Genomic DNA, 22,115 nt, shown 5'->3' with positions numbered 1-22,115 from the left:
TGTTTGCACCACTCACCAGGGTGCTAAGCCACTTAATTAGAAGGAATGAATCCATTCTGTCCAGATTCATAACTGAGTTTATTTTTGTTAATGATTCCAGGTTCGTTCTTAGTGATAGGAACAGCTTTAGGAATCTTCTGTGGCACTCCATTATCTTCAATAATAATGCCACCTTCATCTCTGTCTTCATCCTTTGGCTCAAGTTTTATTCAGTCTGTTGTGGCTAGCCAAGAAGGCTGTCATCGGTAGAATGTTGGAAACTGCCTGAAGTCAGACTGTTCCTAACAGCATTATTCTCCTGGTTTGCTGGTCTCCCTGTGATGATGAGGTTGTGAGTGTTTGCTGTCATCATGTCTGTAACTTGGTCAAGACTCTTCCCTGAACCTGCTATGCCATTAACTTCTAAAATTTCATCATTAACAGCTAATAGTCCTGTGCTGTGAGCCAGACCTCCTGGCGGAAGCTAGGATATAAAAATTCCTGGGATCTTCTTTAAGCCATGTGGTGTCTCTCTTAGGCTGAAACCATCCCTGATACAGAGTTTGAGGAAATTTTTAGTGCCGTGTTTGTATAGATGAACCCTAAGATGCATTACTGGGAGAATAGCCACGTCTATGTTCAGACTTGTAAAGTTCACAAGTCTGAAGTGTTGAGTATACTGTGACTGGATGTGATTTTTTTCCATGGTTGACAGAACACAATGCAATGGTTAAAACATTTTTCTTTTATTAGCATGTTTGTACCAAAGGTACTATTATCTGCTTATTCCTTTTTTTTTGTATAAAAGTTCTAAGCAATGAATTGGCTGTTGAAACATCTTTATGATAATTATCTTCATTGTTAATAGGAAGTAAGTCTCCATCTGCATAGCCTACTAAAATGTCGTTAGGTATCTTACACACATGTTGCTGTAATCCCTAAAACTCCTCAAAATTTCCAAGCTTTGTTTCTAATGAAAATCAATGAAAAATTCATCCCCAAACCTGCTCTTCTTCACCTCCATGATGCCCTAGCAGCTGCCACTTACTCTGTGTTGGTGGCCAAGGTTCATGGTTGAGCTCAGAGCTTCCCCCTCTGGAGCGCTGGGTGGGTGTGCACACGAGTGGCTGCTGCTTGGGCGCCAACAGCTCACTAGAGATACTGCAGGGGTGGCGGCGGCAGGGGGGCACCATCTCAGTGCTGAGCTCCACTGCTGCCCTCCTCACAGCCTCACAGGACCCGGGACCAGAATCTGCCTCATGGACCGGTAGGTGTAAACACAGCTTCCTCCCTCCAAGCTTTGGCCGCTGTGGGTTTCTGGGGTAGGAAGATGAGGGGCCGGAGGAGGGGGTCAACGGAAGGCATCCACCTTCTTGCTTTCCACAGCCTCCCCCATAGCCATCCCCCCAAAAGAACAAGTACCTGACTCGCAGCAGCATCAACTTGAGAGATTTTAAGTGAAAATATTAGTAAAGATGTTTTGGAGTAAAGGAGCACTTGTAATCCTGCCACCTTAACATATTTCTTTTCCACTTATTAAATACTACCTTCCAGATCTTGTCTAGGAGTATATGTTCTCACACACTGACAGTCTAGTGTAGGTCCTATTTTATATCCTTTTTCCCATTAAAGTAACCTTTACTCTATATGTTTGAAAACTTAATAAAAAGTTGGGGAAAAAAGAACTTTGCAATATATGCAGACACCAGGTAGGTGGGTTTTGTGTGTGTGGTTGACCGCACCTCTTCTATATTATAGTTAGATTAGTAGTCACTTTCCTCGCCTTTGCACAGTGGACTAGGCTAAATGTATGTATGAGTTTATATGTATTTTAAACCCTTACAACATCTCAACTTCTTGAACATAAACACGCACCATTTGCTTGCTATTTTTCCCAGTCACTGCCCTGTAAAGATTCCTGACTGCGTGACTCCTTATACCAAAGCTTTCTTTGACATCTTTCTGCCTTCTGCCTTCTTATATTTCTGTTTATCCAGAACAGAGCCTGAATGTACTCCCCAAAGAAGACTTAAATTATATCAGCATATGTTATGGCATGCATTCCTTTTCACTTCCAAAGCCATTTTTAATGTTTTCTACAATATTCAAACCCCATTTTCTTCTCTATTCGCAGTTCCTGTACTCCATACATATGTACTCTGTACAATATCATCTTTCCCACCTTCATTTCACTCAGATCCTAATTTCTTGTACCCTCTTCCATCCCATTGTTTTGGTGCCTTCTTCCAACCCCAGGGTTCTTTTTGTCAGTCACTCCCTTTCACTCTTAACCTCTCTGGAAGTTCTGTTTTCTCACTCTTTTCCAAAAGCTCACACTCTGATAATGTTTGTGTGGTGCTCAGTTGAGTGCCTTTCAAAACAGTGAAATCTAGACTATTAATATGGAAATAACCCCTGAGAAGATGAGGTCTCCATTTGAAAACTTGAGACATTCTCTTGTTAATGTTCAATGGTGAAATTTTATCTTAGTATTATCTGAAATAGGTTAGCTACTAGAACCACACAGAATAGCCACTATTGTAAAATGAGAATAGATCTTTGATGATTTTATATTTGTATCTATTTTGACTGACCTGAGAAATAAAACTTATCACCTCAGGGAAGGTAATTTTCATGTTTTTGGTTATATTAAGCATTAATTATTTAGGAGAATTATAGATTTGAAAATGTTGTTTAATCCAATCTCTTAGTTCATGCAGTTGTCCCTTCCAGTGATGGGAGGAACTCATAACTACGAGGCACTCCAACCCATTTGGGGGTGGGGGGTGGAGGTTGGTGTATGGTCCAGGAATCGAACCCAGGTCTCCCACATGGAAGGTGAGCATTCTATCACTGAGCCACCCATGCACCTTCACCCCAACACATTTTATACCACTATTGATTATTGTAAAGTTCATTCTTGGATCGGATTAAAATCTTCTGGATATAATTAAATTCATTGACTCTAATTCTACCCTAAAGCTACACAGAAAGATGATCCCTTTTCTGTGTGATAGCTTTTAGACATCTAAAGGTAGTGATTCTATCTTCTCCCCCAACCCCCCATAAAACTTTTTGCCCTTTTCGAATAGATAGCCCCAGCTTTTCCGGCTATTCATATGACATAACTTTTATCATTCTGATTGCTTTCTAGGGCAAACCCCTTCTAAAATGTTTGGAACCGAAAATAATATCCAGTATATAGGTAGATTGGATCTGGTTATTGCACATCTGGACATTTATGTAGCCTGAACTAGTTTTACATTGTTCAGTAGACATGTAATACTGGCTCATAAAGAATGTATAGTTAACTAAAACCCCAAGCTTTTAATCTAGAGGCTTGCCTTCATGTGACTTTTTTTCCAAACCAAGTTTCTATTTTCCATCTAGTTTTTTTTAACCAAAATGTAAGATTTTATGTTTATCATAATTAAATTTTATCTTACTAGCCTATTATCCAGCCTTGTTTTTTTCTGAACCCTGATTTTTGTCATCCCACTTTTTATAAGCTGATTCAACAAAGGGCCTTGGAGCTAGTGTCAGAATGTTTTCAGACATCTAGGAACTATACAGTTAATCAAAAGTCTTTGGAGACTAGACTATCTTCCAAAAATTGTATGCAGATGTAATTCAGCTCTTTAGGTATACATAATGAATACCACTATACTTTGATAAAGCCAGGAATAACTGAAGTCTAAGGGCAACCTGCAGGGGAGATGTCTTATGTTAAATATTACTTCAAGAGAAATGATGTTCCAAGACGTATTGTGCCAACGTAATGGAAAAACTGGCAAATTCTTCCCAGGAAATCAATTAATACACAACATGAAGTAAAGACAAAGTAATTATGACCATTCTTTTATTTTGCATTTGACAAGCATATTCTGTGTAGAGTGTCAGGTAGGCACTATGTGACCACATAGCTGGAGAACCATAGCTAGGGTGACCACATACTCTAGTTTACCTTGGGCGACCGTGATTTATGTTTTTTGTCCCATTAGTGTAATTATCAGTAGCGTCATTTTTCACTTTTCAAAAGTGTCCAGGTTTGGAGGATAAATTATCTGGTTACCATTCTCATAACCCAACCTGTTCCTAGTATTTATCTAGGTTAGCTATTACACAGCTACAATTTGGCATTTTTGGTGCGGCCATAATAGTACTACTCTTGCATTTGAACATGCCGTTCTTTTACCATGGGAAGTTGATAGAAAAAGTAACTGCAAAAATTACAGTGTGTGGAAATTTAGGATTTTTCTTGAGCTATCCTGTAGAAGGCAGTATTATATATATCTTAAATATCCAATTCCAATGAAAAATGGACCTTGTGCATGAAAATCAGAAGCAATTTGAGGCTCTTAGCACATTGGAATCAATATAGTTAATAAAACTAAGCAAAAAAGGAAATACTAAAAATTAATTCATTAGCATTCTGGACACTTTTTAAATTGTAAAACTTAATTTTGATGCTTTGAATATGTAATGATCTATTTAGCAATTATGCATAGGCCTTAAGAATCTGCATATTTTATGCTTTCATGTTTTCCTAATTAATTATTTTACATGGTTAATAATTATAATATATTCTGTATCATGAAGTTTCCATATTTATGTAGAATAAGCACTTAAAATGTAATAATCCTGTTCTACTTGCATAAACTTTAATTTTCTCAATAAAGGGAAAACAGAAATGCCAGTTTCTTCTTCGTGACTTGAATCATGTAGTAATGTAGAATTCTAGTGTTTAGAATTAAGATGTTTCTTAGAGATTGTGTAATTATTTTTACATCAATTTTTTAGTTCCTAATATTAAGAGTAATTTGCTTATGCTTCACATTTGTATTTCCTAATGTAATGTTCTCTTTTTAGAAAAGGTGGACAAGTCCTATTTTCAAGAGAAGATGACTTTTAACAGTTTTGAAGGATCTCAAACTTGTGTGCCTGCAGACATCAATAAGGATGAAGAATTTGTAGAAGAGTTTAATAGATTAAAAACTTTTGGTAATTTCCCAAGTAGTAGTCCTGTTTCAGCATCAACACTGGCACGAGCTGGTTTTCTGTATACTGGGGAAGGAGATACCGTACGGTGCTTTAGTTGTCATGTTGCAGTAGATAGATGGCAATATGGAGACTCAGCGGTTGGAAGACACAGGAAAGTATCTCCAAATTGCAGATTTATCAATGGCTTTTATTTTGAGAATAATGCTGCACAATCTACAAATTCTATGGTCCAATATGGTCAGTACAAAGTTGAAAACCGTCTGGGAAACAGAAATAATTTTGTTGTAGACAGGCCATCTGAGACTCATGCAGACTATCTTTTGAGAACTGGACAGGTTGTGGATATATCAGATACCATATACCCAAGGAACCCTGCCATGTGTAGTGAAGAAGCGAGATTAAAGTCATTTCAGAGTTGGCCAGACTATGCCCACTTAACCCCCAGAGAATTAGCTAGTGCTGGACTTTACTACACAGGTATTGATGATCAAGTACAGTGCTTTTGTTGTGGTGGAAAACTGAAAAATTGGGAACCTTGCGATCGTGCATGGTCAGAACACAGGCGACATTTTCCTAATTGCTTCTTTGTTTTGGGCCGGAATGTTAATACTCAAAGTGAATTTGATGTCATGAGTTCTGATAGAAATTTCCCAAATTCATCAAATCCTCCAAGAAATCCAGCCATGGCAGATTATGAAGCACGGATCATTACTTTTGGGACGTGGAGATTCTCAGTTAACAAGGAACAGCTTGCAAGAGCTGGATTTTATGCCTTAGGTAAACTTTATTATAAAATCAGGCTATGCCTCACAACAACCCTATAAGAAGAGTTAACATTAGACTTTAGTTTGGTGGATATTAAAATCAATATCTACCTTTAGTACGTAGGGCCATGTATATATATATAAATTTTTTTTTTTTTGCATGCGCAGGCACCAGGAATTGAACCTGAGTCTCAAGCATGGCAGGCGAGAACTCTGTCACTGAGCCACCGTTGCCCACCCAGGGCTATATTTTTTAAAGCAGCCCTATATTATGCCTTATTCCTCAAATGAGCATTTTTCAAATGTATAACTACAGGCATGTTAAGAAGGGCCATTGTTGTGATGGCATCCAGGGTTATTCAAAAATATTTTACCATTATATATCTGAGCCATTTATTTTAGGATTGAATAGTGTTAAAACACGAAACATCTGTTATTTCAGTATTTTATTTGTATAACATTACATAGTGATCTTCACTGTTTGTTTAGTGTTATTAGCTGTATTAAACTTAGAGAACCTTGTCTTGTAAATTCATTATGCTGCACTTTATTGTTAATACTTGAAACATACTTGATTTAAAGTTTTAAAGCTCAATAAGTATAGTATTGATGGCCCAAATGACATGTTAAAAAAAACAATGTAACAGTTGTAATTTTTAACATAAAAATAGGGCAAATTGATTTTTCTTGTCTTTGAAATACTTCAAAGCGAATCAGTGAATTTAGTGTATTTCCTCCTGAAATGATAAACATTGTTACTATTACTTAGTCATGAATTTGAATGTCTTCATTTAAACTATGAGATTTTCGTGTAATTTAGGTATGTTTATTTTTTAGGTGTGCAGGTGGGTATTTTTGGGAAAGCTTCTAATTGCACAAATGCTTATATTTTTACTTGTGTGTTTTAGGTGAAGGTGACAAAGTAAAGTGCTTTCACTGTGGAGGAGGACTAACTGATTGGAAGCCCAGTGAAGACCCTTGGGAACAACATGCTAAGTGGTATCCAGGGTAAGATATTTTAAATATTTGTTTAGTGACAGGCATTTGGACTGTATGTTGTGGAAAGACTTGAATTACTTTCCACCTCAACTATTTTTGCCTTTGCCATGGCTTTGAAATTCACACCAAGTTTATAAAAATGGGTCACCTACTTTATAGGGAAAAAAATACCTAAGCCTTCTCTGGTAACCAGAACATTCATTGATTGGGTACTTTATCTGTGACATTCAGATTATTCCATTTCTAAACACAAAATTAGGAAGTATATACTTCTTTTGTTGTTGGAAGTCTGCTCTTTTATGATGGGCACAAAAGAACCCATATTGTCATGGAAGTTACTTAGGAACCCACCATATCCCCTTTGAAATATTCCTGTAACTTATTGATTCTAAGACACAACTATTCACATTTTAAGATCTTTGAAATCAGAAAATGTCTTACAAGTGATGGTGTGTCATAATTGAATTGCTAGTGGTTTTAGGTGGTACACTAAATAATAATGCTGTTTATTATCAGTAGCATCTTAAATTGATGACATACCCTAAATGTTTCTTTGCCATCTTGCCTCTTTAAAATGAAGACACATATATAAGTAACCTGAATTTCTGACCTACAAAATAGTACAACTTAATACTTCAGAGTGATCATTTGAAAATAAATCTGAGCCTTAAAAGGATAGTTAAAATGCCTAAAAACTTCCTTTTAAATGTATAATTGGTTAGTCCTCAAAATCTGTTAAGAAGATTAACTATTTAAAACTTAAAAAAAAAGTCAAGGTGCAATGGGCATAGCTGAAATACCTTTAAAAAGTGGGAGAAAGATCAAAGGTGATGGTTGAGTTACACAGAGAAGGTAGGTGTGTTAGCTAGGGTTCTCTAGAGAAACAGAGTCAGCAGGAGATATCCATAGATACAAAATTGATGAAGTGTCTCGTGTAACTGGGAATGTAGAGTCCAAGGTCTGTAGGACAGGCCACAAGCTGGTAACTCTGAGGAAGTTCTTCAATGAACTCTCAGGAGAGGCTGGCTAGACAACCATGGGAATGTAAGAGTCCAAGGTCTGTATGGCAGGCTGTGAAGCTGGCGACTCCAATGAAGGGTTTGGCCAAACTCCGCGGGAGAATCTCGCCGGCTGAAGCAGGAAGAGTGACTGTCTCTTCTGAATCCTCCTTAAAAGCCTTCTGGTGATTAGATCAAGCATCTCTCATTACAGAAGACACTCCCCTTAGCTGATTACAAATGCAGTCAGCTGTGGATGCACTCGTAATCATGATTTAAGTCCATGAAATGTCATCATAGCAACAAACAGGCCAGCGCTTGCCCAACCAGACAACTGGGCACCAGCACCTGGACAAGTTGATACATGAACCTGACCATGACAGCAGGATTTAACAAATGATTATGATTCCTGAATATTTATATTGATATTTCTTTTAGTCCCCAGTATCTTAGGGCAGCTAGAAGTAAAAAACTAAAATTGTGGAATTGTAATCCATACCAAACTCTGGAATCTGTTCTACAACTAATTGTTGCAATGTGCTTTGAAATGTAGTGCTTTTTTGTATATATGTTATTTTTCACAAAAAATGAAAAAAAGTCAATTGTGATGATAAATGCACAGCTATATGATGATACTATGAACCATTGATTATACACTTTAGGTGATTACATGGTATGTGAATATATAATATATATCAATAAATGTCAAGGTGCTAATTTAATAATGATTGCTCAAGGAGTTGAAAGATTGGCAAGACTGGAAAAATTCACAAGTTGATATCTATTGCTCTAATAACATTTGTATAAATATCATAAAATGGAAACATATTTTGTAACCTTAAAATGACAGTTGGGTGGCAGAGAGAGTTCAAATAGTCCAGTGGCTACTCTGGAGGTTACTCTTATGCAAGCTTCAGTTAGACCTTGCTACCTATCATAACCTGTCAACCCCTAACCAGGACCATTCCAGCCAATCCTAAAGAACACTTAGGGCAATATATAAGATTCCACAAGAGTTCCATGCACTAGAGTAACTTTCCAGAAACTTACAACCTTCAGATGGGTCCCTGGTCCAGATAAGTCCTGAAACCTAGCCCAGCCTCTCCAGAACATCAGATAGTTGCATCTCCCTATCCCATATTAGTGACAAACCCTTGCAACATGAAAGACTTAGAATGGCCATAACCCAAACACCCCTAAAGAGTGGAATGGAAAGATCAAAGGTGGTGGTGGAGTTATACAGAGAAGATAGGATTTAACAAATGAATGTGAATGCTGAATCATTAAATTGATATCTCTGAGTCTCCAGTATTTTAGAGCAGCTAGAAGTAAAAACCTAAAATTGTGGAATTGTAACCCATGTCAAACTCTGAAATATGTTCTGCAACTAATTGTGCTGTGCTTTGAAATTTATAGCTTTTTTGTATATATGTTAGTTTTCACCAAAAAAAGTGAAAAAAATCTATTGTGATGATAAAAAAATATTTAAGTCTTCTAGCCTCCTCTATAGAGCAGCTAGATGGAAAACTATGAGAGAATTGTATGGTAGCCCATGATCTGGGATCTGTCCTCTAACTACTTGTTGAAGAGTGCTTTGAAAAGTATTGTTTTTTTTATTTCTTTGCTTTGTATACATGTTATATAATACAATAAAAAAAATTTTTTAAAAAGACAGTTGGATAGGAAAGTGGGTAACATTTATTTTATGGCTTCTCAGAAATACTGGAAAGCAAGTTAATGGAATTGATGATAGAGATTATATCTTTATATTTTGCTAACTTATCAGCTACTGAAATTTAACCTTCTTTTAATTGTTTAGGTGTAAATATTTGGTGGAAGAGAAAGGGCAAGAATATATAAGTAATGTTCATTTAACCCATTCACTTGAAGAGTCTCTGGTAAGTCACATATTGTATGATATATGTTTTCAGATATTAATTTGTTTTGTAATTATTTTTTCATGTAAAATTCACCGTATAGTATTTTAAGTTAATGTGTAGTGTCCTTTGAATGGGGAAAATTGAATAGAACTTGTTATTCTTAATGTGAAGCGAATTGGTGAAAAAGGGATCAGGATGAACTGATTTAAGTATCACTGTAGGCAAAAATATGGGCTTAAACATTTGTACATACTAGATGAGCCACTGGAAAGGCAAAGCTTAGCTGAATAATTTGTAAAAATTGTTATTATTATTATAATTGTTAATGTGGTTCATATTGTATTTTAAATCGTTTTTTATATTCCAAGAATTATATTGCCCATGTCCTAATAATAGGGACTTGAAGAGATTATCATACAAAAAAAGATACTGAAATGTGGCATTTCAGAACAGTGTATTTTACTTGGTATTCTTGTGAAACTAATAAAGTGAAAAAAAATATGGACTTGAACTGATACTTAGTCCCTTAGACTTCTGAAATTAGATTCTTGTATATGTTCTTTGTATTCAAAGTTTTAAACTTTTTGCAGACAATATTTAAAATCTCAAAAGTATATCTAAATTGATAGTATGAACTGGGGTGGACAAGGCATCAGTATTATGTGGAAAGAGCCCTGGATTAGAAATGGAAGACTGGAGTTGTGGATCTGCTGTTCACAGTATCAGCTTGATCAAGTCATTTAATCTTCCTGGGCCTCAGCTTCTTGTCTGTAAAGTGAGGGGATTGGATTAGGTGATCTTTTAACTTACTTCCCAGCTCTGTCAGGCTGTATCTCTTGTGAATATTCATATGTCAAATTGGTATAAATCTACTTTATACATTTGTAATTAATATAGTTTTTCAAATTGAAGTAATACTTTCTACCAGAAAGAATTCTAACTCAATTCTTATTTCTATTTTAGGGTAGAACTGCTGAAAAAACACCATCACTAACTAAAAGAATTGGTAAATACACTTACTAGAATAAATATACTTTTAATTTCACTGCCAGTTTATTGTAGTCATTATTTATGTTGTGGAAAGATAAATATTCTTTCAAGGACACTATTTTATTTATATGAGATGGCTATAAAATTAAATTGGATATTTTGGTATAACGAACTTTAGTGCGGCCATCGGACAGTTAGTTTTTCTAGGTTCCGGAGGTTCATCACCATTTCTGTTAAAATTACAGATTTCTTCTGTGTATTTCTTAAGTGTATTTTTGCCCCTCAGGATCCTTAAGTAAGCCAGGATCATGAATCCAGTACTTTGCTAATGAGCCATCAGCACGATTAGCCCTAACCTACCTGCTTCATTATCCCATGTCATCTTTGTGCCTTCCCCAGTTTCTTCACAGAGAAATATAGGTTGGCTTGTTTTCATTTACCTCCTGTTACCTCATGGAAAGGTAAAGGTTTTCATCACAAATATTGTATATTCATCATAGATATTTTAATAAGAAACAAAAAGTGGGCAAAGAAAGATATGTTAAGTCTTCACAGAGAAACATAGGTTGGCTTGTTTTCGTTTACCTCCTGTTACCTCATGGAAAGGTAAAGGTTTTCATCACAAATATTGTATATTCATCATAGATATTTTAATAAGAAACAAAAAGTAGGCAAAGAAAGATATGTTAAGTCTTCACAGAGAAACATAGGTTGGCTTGTTTTCGTTTACCTCCTGTTACCTCATGGAAAGGTAAAGGTTTTCATCACAAATATTGTATATTCATCATAGATATTTTAATAAGAAACAAAAAGTAGGCAAAGAAAGATATGTTAAGTCTTCACAGAGAAACATAGGTTGGCTTGTTTTCGTTTACCTCCTGTTACCTCATGGAAAGGTAAAGGTTTTCATCACAAATATTGTATATTCATCATAGATATTTTAATAAGAAACAAAAAGTAGGCAAAGAAAGATATGTTAAGCAAAGAAAATAATATTATGCACTCTTTTCAGATAAAGAAACAGAGGGTCAGAGAGGTTAAGTGACTTGCCCACAGTCATATTAGAAATCATTCATGGAACTAGGACTGTAAACAAAAGTCTTCTGAATCCTATATCACACTGCAGATTTCATTTGCAATTTAAGAATCATGTTTCAAAAATATTAGGAAGTTTTATTTTGAATGACTGATGATTCCTCATTTGCCATACTTATAAAAGCATTTGTTTTGTGTATTAGGATTACAAAGCAGGAGATTACTATATATATTCATAAATATACTAGAAGAAAGCCTCTTTAATAATGGGCATAAAGAGTATAGATTAAGAAATCATTTAATCCAACCTATACTCTTTTTTTGTATACTATATGGTGGGGGTCACATTTCATTCTTTTTCCATGTGAGTATCCCATTATTGCAGCACCATTTGTTGAATTTTTTTGGTGGGGGTCGGGGGAGTACACGGGCTGGGAATCAAACCCAGGTCTCTTACATGGCACAGCCTATATTTTTAAAGTTACTCAGAAGCAAAGATTCTGTAATGTTTCTTAATAATACTTTTGGCATTTAATAATCTTTACAAATGCATACTATTATTTTATGATTAATGAGACTCTTCTCTGGTTTTAAGATTGATGTTTTTAAATTGAGATGTAATTCACTTAATATATAAATTTCATCATCTTAAAATGTACAGTTCTACAGTTTCTAGTATATTCACATGGTTGTACAACCATTACTACTGTTTAATTGAGGAAAATTATCATCACCCCAAAAAGAAAACCCATGCCCATTAACATTCACTCCCCATCCCCACCATCCCCAACCCTAGGCAACCACTAATCTACTTTTTTTTTCCTACTTTTTTATCTCTATGGATTTGCCTATCCTATTCTGAACATTTCATATAAATGGAATCATACAATATGGGGCGTTTTTGTGTCTGACTTCTTTTACTTAAAGTAATTTTTTCAACATACATCTATGTTGTAGCATATATCAGCACTTCTTTTTATGGCTAATAATATTCCATTGTATAGCTTCCCATATTTCATTCATCCATTCATTAATAGATGCCCATTTGTAGCAGTTCTTTATCTATTCTGGATATTAAGCCCTTATTAGATAATATAGTTTTTTCCCATTCTTGAGGGTATCTTTTTACTTTCTTTATAATGTCCTTTGATGATCACAAGTTTTTAATTTGATAAAGTTCAATTTATCTATTTTTTTCTTTTGATGTTTATGCTTTGGGTGTCATATTAAGAACCCACTGCCTAATCCTAGTTCACAAAGATTTATACCTATGTATTTTAAGTTTTAGAGTTTTAGCTCTTAAATTTAGGTCTTTGATCCATTCTGAGTTAATTTTTATATATAGTGTGAGGTGGAGGTCCATTTCATTCTTTTTTATAAGGATATCCAGTTGCCTATTCTCTTTCTTCTTTAGCCATTTGAGTTGGAGATACCTGCAGGACATCCAAGCAGAGGAACATTAAAATCTAGAATGCATATAAATGAGAGTAAAATTGTGGTAGTAGGGGATGGGCCCAAAGAGGTGTCAAGGAGGAACAGAATGGAATCACCAACATCTAATAAAGTGGGCAGAAGAAAAGTGCCAACAAAACAAACAAAAAAATCAGAAGTGGGAGAAACATCAAAAGTGATGATGGAGTTATACAGAGTAGATAGGGTTTAACAAATTAGTATGGGTGCTAAATCATTATATTGATATTTTCTTTTAGTCTTCAGTACTTTAGAGCAGCTAGAAATAAAACCTTAAAATTGTGGAATTGCAACCCATATCAAACTCGGAAATCTATTCTACAACTAATTGTACTGATGTACTCTGAATTTTATTGCTTTATTGTATATATTATTTTTCATAAAAAAAAAAGAGAAGGAAGAATATAACAGAGAACATAAGATTTAACAGTTGAATATGGCTGCTGAATCATTATATTGATATTTCTTTTGGTCTCCAGTGTCTTGGAGCAACTAAAAAAAACAAAAAAGCATGAATCTATAACCCATACCACCAAACTTTAAAATCTGTTCTATAACTACTTGTTAAAATGTACTTAGAAATTTATTGCTTTTTTGTATATATGCTATATTTCACAGTTAAAAAATGTTTTTAAATAAGTCAGAAATAGGAGAACTAGAAAAGATGTTGTCCAGCTGTCCTCTGAACATTTCTACCTAGAAACCCAAGGAAACTCAAATTCAGCATCTCTAAACTTCTCAGACAGAATCCAGTCCTGCTCTTTTTTCTCACATTGGTTAGTATCACAATTTTCAAAGTTACCCAATAACCTCAGTCATTCTGAGTTCTTTGCTCTGTTTTATCCCACTACATTTAATTAATCAGCAGGTCTGGTGGATTCCATATCTTTAATGTCTGAAATCCATCTCCTCCTCACTTTTTCTGCCCTAGTTGAAGACCTTATTTCTCATCTGGACTATGGTAGTAGTCTCCTCTGCATTTTAACCTCTTATCAGTTTGGGTTTTTTTAATCAAACACATGTCTCAAGTTACTTTTCTACTCAAAAATATCTTTTGTTACCTGCTGTATAATGTTCCTTTTAATCAAAGTACTACATCCCTTTTTAGCCTCCTCTCTTTAAAAAAAATGTTATTTGAGATATGACATAAATGCTGTAAAGTGCTTAAAGAGCACTGATCTTAACTATATGATTCTGTATTTTTTTTTCAACATACACACAATTTAAATATCCTAAATAGAGGATGCATTAAATAGGTCTGGTTAATCTTTAATGAGAGTACATAAGAAGTTTTAAAACTATTTTGACTTGAATCCACATAAATACATTTTATATCATAACACATACATATACATTTATTTATATATATGTATATAACTAGCTCAGAATCTTTAAAAAGTACTCATCAATCTAGTGTAATACCCTCTACTATTTTCCTATCAAAGTTCAGTGCTCATCTTTTCCATTTAATTTATTCCTTTTTTTTGTTTTTTTATTAATTTTTTTTTATTTTTTAAAGATAAACAAACACAAACATTCTTACCATATGATCATTCCATTCTACATATGTAATCACTAATTCACAATATCATCACATAGTTGTATATTCATCACCATGGTCATTTCTTAGAACATTTGCATCAATTCAGAAAAAGAAATAAAAAGAAAACAAAAAAATCGTACATCCCATACCCCTTACCCCTCCCTTTCATTGATCACTAGCATTTCAATCTACTAAATTTATTTTAACATTTGTTCCCCTTATTATTTATTTTTAATCAGTATGTTTTACTCGTCTGTCAAAAAGGTAGATAAAAGGAGCATCAGACACAAGGTTTTCACAATCACAGTCACATTGTGAAAGCTATATCATTATACAATCATCTTCAAGAAACATGGCTACTGGAACACAGCTCTACATCTTCAGGCAGTGACTCTATGTATTTTAACACACACATACCCCAGTGTATACTTGGGTGTACACTCACACACATACACATGGAACCTTCACCCAGATCAAGCTACAGAAGATTGCCACCACCCCAGAAAGCTCCTTCAGATCCCTTTCCAATCAGTATCCACCCCAAGTTATATTCTAGCTTCTATTGTCATAGATCAGTTTTACCTATTACCATAGATTATTTCTGAACTTCTTAAAAATGCAATCATGCAGTATGTCCTTAATGCATCTGATTCATCATTATAATCACATTTTGCTCATCACTGTATCTGTGAGATTCATCCATGTTGTGTATTGGCAGTAGTTTATTCTTTTCTATTGTTGTGTAGTGTTTGAATATACCCCAATTATTTTATCTACTCATCTGATAATGAACATTTGAATTGTTTTCCAATTTGGGACTATTATAAATGATGCCATCCAGAATATTCTTGTCCATGTCTTTGATGGATGTATGCACTCAATTTCCATACCCAAGAGTAGAATTGATAAGTCAGAGGGTATTAGCTTCCTCTCATAGCACTTCCCTACTTATGCTTTGTTGCTACTTTGAGTTTCATAATAGTGAGTTTCCAATTACCTTCTTGCCTTATCAAGCCCAACTTTCTCAGCTACAGAAACTAAGTCTGAGAGATAGGAAACTAATACATTTGAGCTCACAGTCTGAGGTCTCTTCCCATGCTTTTTTCAAAATAATTGCTAGTGACTTGGTAGTGACAGATACTGAATCTTTAAGAACTGTAGGCTAATTGTTAATAAGTACAGCTGATTTGAATAGTGTTCAGAATTTTGAAGCACTTTAATACATAATAACCTTTTTCTGCCTGTTTTATATTATCGTTACTGTTTCATAACAGTCTTTAAATCACTTAATCTCAAGTAGTTCAAAGTGCTATAAAATATATACTTTCTATATTTACAATTAATTGTAATATTTTGAAAATGAGCCTTCAGTGCCCATATATTTCAAATATTTCTTTTCCCCAAACAGCTTTGGTTTGCTGGTTTGTTTTATGTTTTTGCTTGCCACTTGAATTTTTCTTTTTAAGTATAATTTGCTATTGAATTGTATTAATGAAAATAATTGTTTAAACTCTATGTCCTTTTCCATCACTAATTTTCATTTCAGATGATACCATTTTCCAAAATCCTCTGGTACAAGAAGCTATACGAATGGGATTCAGTTTCAGGGACATTAAGAAAATAATGGAGGAAAAAAATCAGACGTCTGGGAGCAACTATAAATCACTTGAGGTTCTGATTGCAGATCTAGTGAGTGCTCAGAAAGGCAAAGCACAAGATGAATCAAGTGAGACTTCATTGCAGAAAGGTATGCATGGCTGTTCTTTTATTTTTATTTTTTTATTGTGAAATATAACATATATACAAAACAACAATAAATTTCCAAGTACATTTTAACAAGTAGTTATACAGCAGATTTTAAAGTTCGGTATGCATTACAGTTCCATGATTTTTCATTATTTCTTCTAGTTGCTCCAAGACACTGGAGACCAACAGAAATATCAATACAATGATTCAGCAGTCATACTCAGTTGTTAGCTCCTATCTTCTCTGTTATATTCTTCCTTTTCTTTAAATAACATATATAGATAAAAGCAATAAATTTCAAAGTGCATCATAACAATTAGTTGTAGAATAGATTTCAGAGTTTGGTATGGGTTACAATTCCACAAGTTTAGGTTTTTACTTCTAACTGCTCTAAGGTACTGGAGGCTAAAAGAATATCAATATAATGATTCAGCACTCATACTCCTTTATTAAATCTGACTTCTCTGTATGACTCCACTATCATCTTTGATCTTTATCCTACTCTTTAGAGGGTATTTGCGCTATGGCCATCCTAACTTTTTCAGGTTGGAAGGGGCCGTCGATAATATAGGATAGGGGGATGGAACTAGTTGATGTTCTGGAAAGGCTGGCCCCTCTGCATTTCAGGACTTATCTGGTCCAGGGACCCATCTAGAAGTTGTAGGTTTTGGAGAGTTACCCTAGTGCGTGGAAGCTTTGAAGAATCTTATATAATGTCCTAGGTATTCTTTAGGATTGGCAGGAATGATTTTGGTTAGGGTTTGGCAAGTTATGATAGGTAGCAATGTCTAACTGAAGCATGGGTAAAGGTGTATGACCTTTAGTGTAGCCTCTCGTTTCTATTTGAACACTCTCAGCCACTGACACCTTATTTGTTATACTTCTTTTCCCCCTTTTGGTCAAGATGGCATTGTTGATCCCACAGTGCCTGGACCAGGCTCATCCCTGGGGTCATTTCCCACACCACAAGGGAGACTTTCATCCTGGATGTCATATCCCGTGTAGGGAGGAAGGCAATGGTTTCATTCACAGAGTTGCGCTTAGAGAGAGAAAGGCCACATCTGAGCAACTAAAGAGGTTCTCCGGTGGTGACTCTTAAGCATACCTAATAGGTAAGCTAAGCTTCTCCACTAAGTACATAAGCTTCACAAGAACAAGCCTCAAGATCAAGGGCTTGGCCTATTGATTTTGGTGTCCCTAATGTTTGGCACCATGTCTGGGGTTTCTCCAGTGGTAAAGTTGAATAGTTCCATAAGTTTTCTCCCATCCCTCATGGGACTCTGCCATTTCTTGATTATCTGCTTAATATATTCTGGGATGTATCCAAGCATTATATTAATCTATATAATATTAAAGGCTCTCATTTTTATTTGAGGCTCCCTGTGTTTGGATTGTTTACATTATTTCTCTAGACAGGTTGAGTTAGATTATGTGCTACAGAAAGTTTAGGTTCTGAACATAACAGAATTTCTTCCTTTGGTCTCTAAGTGTAGTTGAAGTTCTGAAATGCAGGCTATGTCTTCCTTACCCCTGTATTCTGAATTACCTTAATCCCGACCCAATCGGCTTCATTCTTATCTCTAAATGCCAGTTTATACATATATAAAACAGCCCCTCAAAATCCAGAAATAACAGTTACCACTCGGTACTAAATGGGACTCCTATAAGAGCTTACAATCTAGGCACCAGTTTTCTTGCAAGTATTTTCTAAATGAGATCATACAATATTTTCTCTTTTGTTTCTGACTTATTTTGCCTCACCAAATGCCCCACATGTTCATTCATATCATTGCATGCCTTACAACTGTTCCTTTTTGTAGCAGCACCTGTGTTTGATCAGTTTTTACACCATTGTTCACCAATCTGCTTCTCAGTGCAGTTTTTAGCCACCTCCAGCTACTGGGTCTCATGTATAAGGTCCAAAGTCAACAGTCCATCAACACTCAATTTTAGATAGTTACATTGTTCCCAAGAGAAGGATAGCCAATAAACACACCCTCACCAAATAGAAAATCCAAACCTCTTCCTATCTCTTGTCCCTCCGCCTATCATATCCCCATGGTATTGCTGCAATACTCTCCCTCATTTTTGAAAGGCAGTTTTGCTGGATATTGAATTCTATGTTGGAAATTTTTTTGCATTCAGCACTTTAAATGTCATCCTACTACCTTCTTGTCTCTGTGGTTTCTGATGAAAAAGCAGAACATAATTTTATTAAGGCTCTCTTATATGTGACACGTTGCTTTACTCTTTTATTTTTTAATATTTTTATTGACAACTGTTGCTTAACTCTTGAGGTTTTCAGAATTCTCTCTTTATCTTTGACATTGGGCAGTTTGATTACAGTATGTCACATGGTGGATCTATGTGGATTTATCCTATTTGGGGTTTGTTGAGCTTCTTGGATATGTATATTCATGTATTTTGTTAGTTTGGGGAGTTTTCAGCCATTATTTCTTTAACAATTCTCTCTGCCTTGTTCTCTCTTCTCCTTCTGGGATTTGCATAATGCATATGATTGATTGTGTCCCACAGGTTCCTCAGCATCTGTTCACTTTCCTTCATTCTTTCTGTTCCTCAGACTACATGATTTCAGTTGTCTTATCTTCAAGTTCATTGATTCTTTCTTCTATCAGCTCCAATCGGCTCTGAGCACCTCTAGGGAATTTTTAATTTCTGTTACTGTGGTTTTCAGCTGTCTTTGGTTCCATTTCATAATTTTCATCCCTCTATTGATGCACTCTTTGTGTTCACCTGTTGTTTTCCTAATTTCCTTTAGTTCTTTATCCATGCTTCCTTTTAGGTCTTTGAGCATATTTAGGACCATTTTTTAAAAGTCATTGTTAGAAATACCCCAAGTCTGATCTTCCTCATTGCTGGTTTCTAATGATTTAATCTTTTCTTTTGCCTTAGCCATTGCTTCCTTTGTCTGTATGTTTTGTAATCTTTTGTTGAAACCTGGAAATTTTGATATTTGAATCTGTTATTGCTGGAGTTTAGACTCTGAGGCATCTGTTCCTGAAGCTTGTTTCCAGCTAGTGTTATGACAGAGCTTTCCTTGAATGCCAGGAGCTAACCAAAAAAAAAAAAAGAAGGAAAAACAAAAGCATCTTTCCCAGACTTTGCAGGTTGACCTATTAAGTGCTTTCCTTAGCTTGAGGTCAGAGTGCAGGTGTTTCCCTGATCCTTTCTGTGCATATCTCTTGTCTGTGGCATGCATGTGTGGCCCTAGGAATTTCCCCATTTTCCCAGAAACAGCTGTCCCCTCATCCCTAGGAAACAGTTTACTTATGGTCCCAAACACTAGATCGTATGTCCCACAGCCAACAATCCCTTACCCCAGGCACCCACAACTTAACAACTCTCTCACAGTGTCCTGTAGGAGAGCTCTGTGGGCTACCTTCCATATGCAGGACAAGTTCTGGGATGGAGAGCCTATGACTAATGTTCTGGTTTAGTCCCTTAGGCCTTCACCAGACATATTGGGCTAGGCATACGTGCTCCCAGTATGTGCTCAGGAGTTACTCAGCTCCCTCCAGAACCACAACCAGGAACCTGTGCTGGGGGGGGGGAAAGCCAGGGTGCTGTAGACGATCCAACCACTTTTTTTTTTTTCTTTATGTGGGCAGGCTCCAGGAATCAAACCTGGGTCTCCGGCATGGCAGGCGAGAATTCTGCCACTGAGCCACCGTTGCATTGCCCAAAAGAAAGTTTTATTTCGTTGTTGTTTGTATGTTTTTGGTATGAGCATGCCCAAGGAATCGAACCCAGGTCTCCTGCTTGCTAGGCAAGAATTTTACCACTAAGCTACCCTTGTAGCAGCAAGATCCTACCACTTTTAAGTTGCCTTTTTCTTGATTCAACACTCATCCTGTTACCGCAATACTTTAACTGTTTTCTGGAACTTTGCTTAAGATATTTCTGCAAGTTCTTGCTGGTTATTCAGTGCTTCTGTGGAGGTCAGAGCCCTGAAGCTTTTCACTCTGCCACCTTGATCTCCTGAATAGTTTTTCCCTCTCTATATATGTATTTCCATTCTCTACCCCACCACAACCCCCTAAATCCATCTTGTGAACTCTTTCTTCAAAGCTCAGATCAGGGGTCACTTCTTTATCATTGTCTCCAGTTCCTATGATGGAGTTAAGAGCTCTGCCTTCTCTACTTCTGGTGCTGTTAGAGCCTTTTTTTTTTTTTTACATTGTTTTGGAGCTGTTTTCTTTCTGTCTTGCCCATTAGACCAAGCTTCTTTTTTTTTCTTTTTTGCATGGACAGGCATTGGGAAACAAAGCTTCTTCATTTTTTAAAAAAATATTTTTGTCGAGATATCTTCACATATATATACAATCCTTCCAAAGTATACAATAAGTGGCTCACAATATAATCACGTAGTTGTGTGTTTATCACCATGATCATTTTTAGAACATTTACATCACTCCAGAAAAAGAAATAAAAAGAAAAAACTCATACATCCCATAACCCTTTCTCCTCCCTCTCATTGACCACTATTATTGCAAGGTACCCCAATTTTTTTTTACCACTTATCCCCCCTAATATTTAGTTATTTTTTTGTTCTAATTTTTTTACTTATCTGTCTATACCCTGGATAAAGGGTGTGTCAGCCACAAGGTTTTCTCAATCACACGATCACATTGTAAAAGCTACATGGTCATGCAGTCATCTTCAAGAATCAAGGCTACTGGAATACAGTTCAGCAGTTTCAGGTACTTCCCTCTACCCCTCCAATATACCATAAACTAGAAAGGGATAACTATATAATGCATAAGAATAAACTCCAGGATAACTTGTTTTAAATCTCTTAGCTACTGAAAGTTCATTTTGTCTCATTTCTCTCTTCCCTCTTTTGGTAAAGAATGCTTTCTCAGTCTCATAAGGTGAGGTCCCAGTTCATCCCCAAGAGTCATGTCCCATCTTGCCAGGGAGATTTACACCCCTGGAAGTTATGTCCTACATAGGGGGAGAGCAGTGGGTTCATCAAGTTGTCTTAGAGAGTCCACATCTGAGCAACCAAAGAGGTTCTCTGGAGGTGACTCTTAGGCATAAGTATAAGTAGGCATAGCTTCTCCTTTGCAGGATAAGTTTCAGAGGATGAGCCCCAAGATCAAGGTTTCAGCCTATTAAATTGGTTGTCCCCATCTCTTATGAGAACTTTAGGAATTCCCCAGATAAAGTTTAATATTTCCTCCTTTCTCTCCAGTCCCCCAAGGGAACTTTGCAAATACTTTTTAATTCTCTGCCCAAATTACTCTGGAATGTATTGGGGCATCACACTACCCTGTACACACCAAAAAGATCTCACACTGTATTCAAGATTCCATGTAATTATGTAGGCCAAACTTCCTGAGGGTAGGTGATTTATCTTTTCTCTTATGATTTATTTCAGCATCAGTGATTCCATGTTTGAGCCTACAGTTTCAATTATGACCAGTATGTTGGTTTTTAGAAGTAAAGGACTTAACCCTCTCTCCCATCCTCTAGCCAGAGAACCCTTTTTTTTTTATTTTAAACTTTAATATCTTTGTTGCTTGGTGTAACTTATATAAGGGATAAGAACATAACTATATATAGCTTTTACATTAATATAGTTTTACAACAGTATTATAACAAAAATAATCCAACAGAATACTGACAGAGAAACCTTTTTGAAGCACAAATATGATCCTGTCTTAGCAATTTTAAAATCCCTCACTGA

The 22,115-nt window shown here is 35.8% G+C and overlaps 1 protein-coding gene and 1 pseudogene across 3 annotated transcripts in view; one reads left to right on the top strand and one right to left on the bottom strand.

Moving 5' to 3' along the window:
• XIAP (X-linked inhibitor of apoptosis) overlaps window positions 1-22,115 on the top strand; it is a 50,645-nt gene that overhangs the window by 22,150 nt on the left and 6,380 nt on the right. For all 3 annotated transcript variants that reach the window (XM_077146638.1, XM_077146637.1, XM_077146639.1), the window contains 5 exons: window positions 4,849-5,757; window positions 6,653-6,752; window positions 9,561-9,639; window positions 10,585-10,627; window positions 16,206-16,406. In XM_077146638.1, coding sequence (XP_077002753.1) covers window positions 4,881-5,757; window positions 6,653-6,752; window positions 9,561-9,639; window positions 10,585-10,627; window positions 16,206-16,406 — 1,300 coding nt within the window. In that variant the 5' untranslated portion in view covers window positions 4,849-4,880. The remainder of the gene's footprint in view (window positions 1-4,848; window positions 5,758-6,652; window positions 6,753-9,560; window positions 9,640-10,584; window positions 10,628-16,205; window positions 16,407-22,115) is intronic.
• LOC143671469 (partitioning defective 6 homolog beta pseudogene) lies at window positions 33-1,003 on the bottom strand (annotated as a pseudogene).

The sequence above is a fragment of the Tamandua tetradactyla genome, chromosome X (genome assembly GCF_023851605.1).
Source record: "Tamandua tetradactyla isolate mTamTet1 chromosome X, mTamTet1.pri, whole genome shotgun sequence".
NCBI lineage: Eukaryota > Metazoa > Chordata > Mammalia > Pilosa > Myrmecophagidae > Tamandua > Tamandua tetradactyla.
The sequence above is the reverse complement of the archived record's forward strand: the minus strand, read 5'-3'. Positions and strand labels throughout refer to the sequence as shown.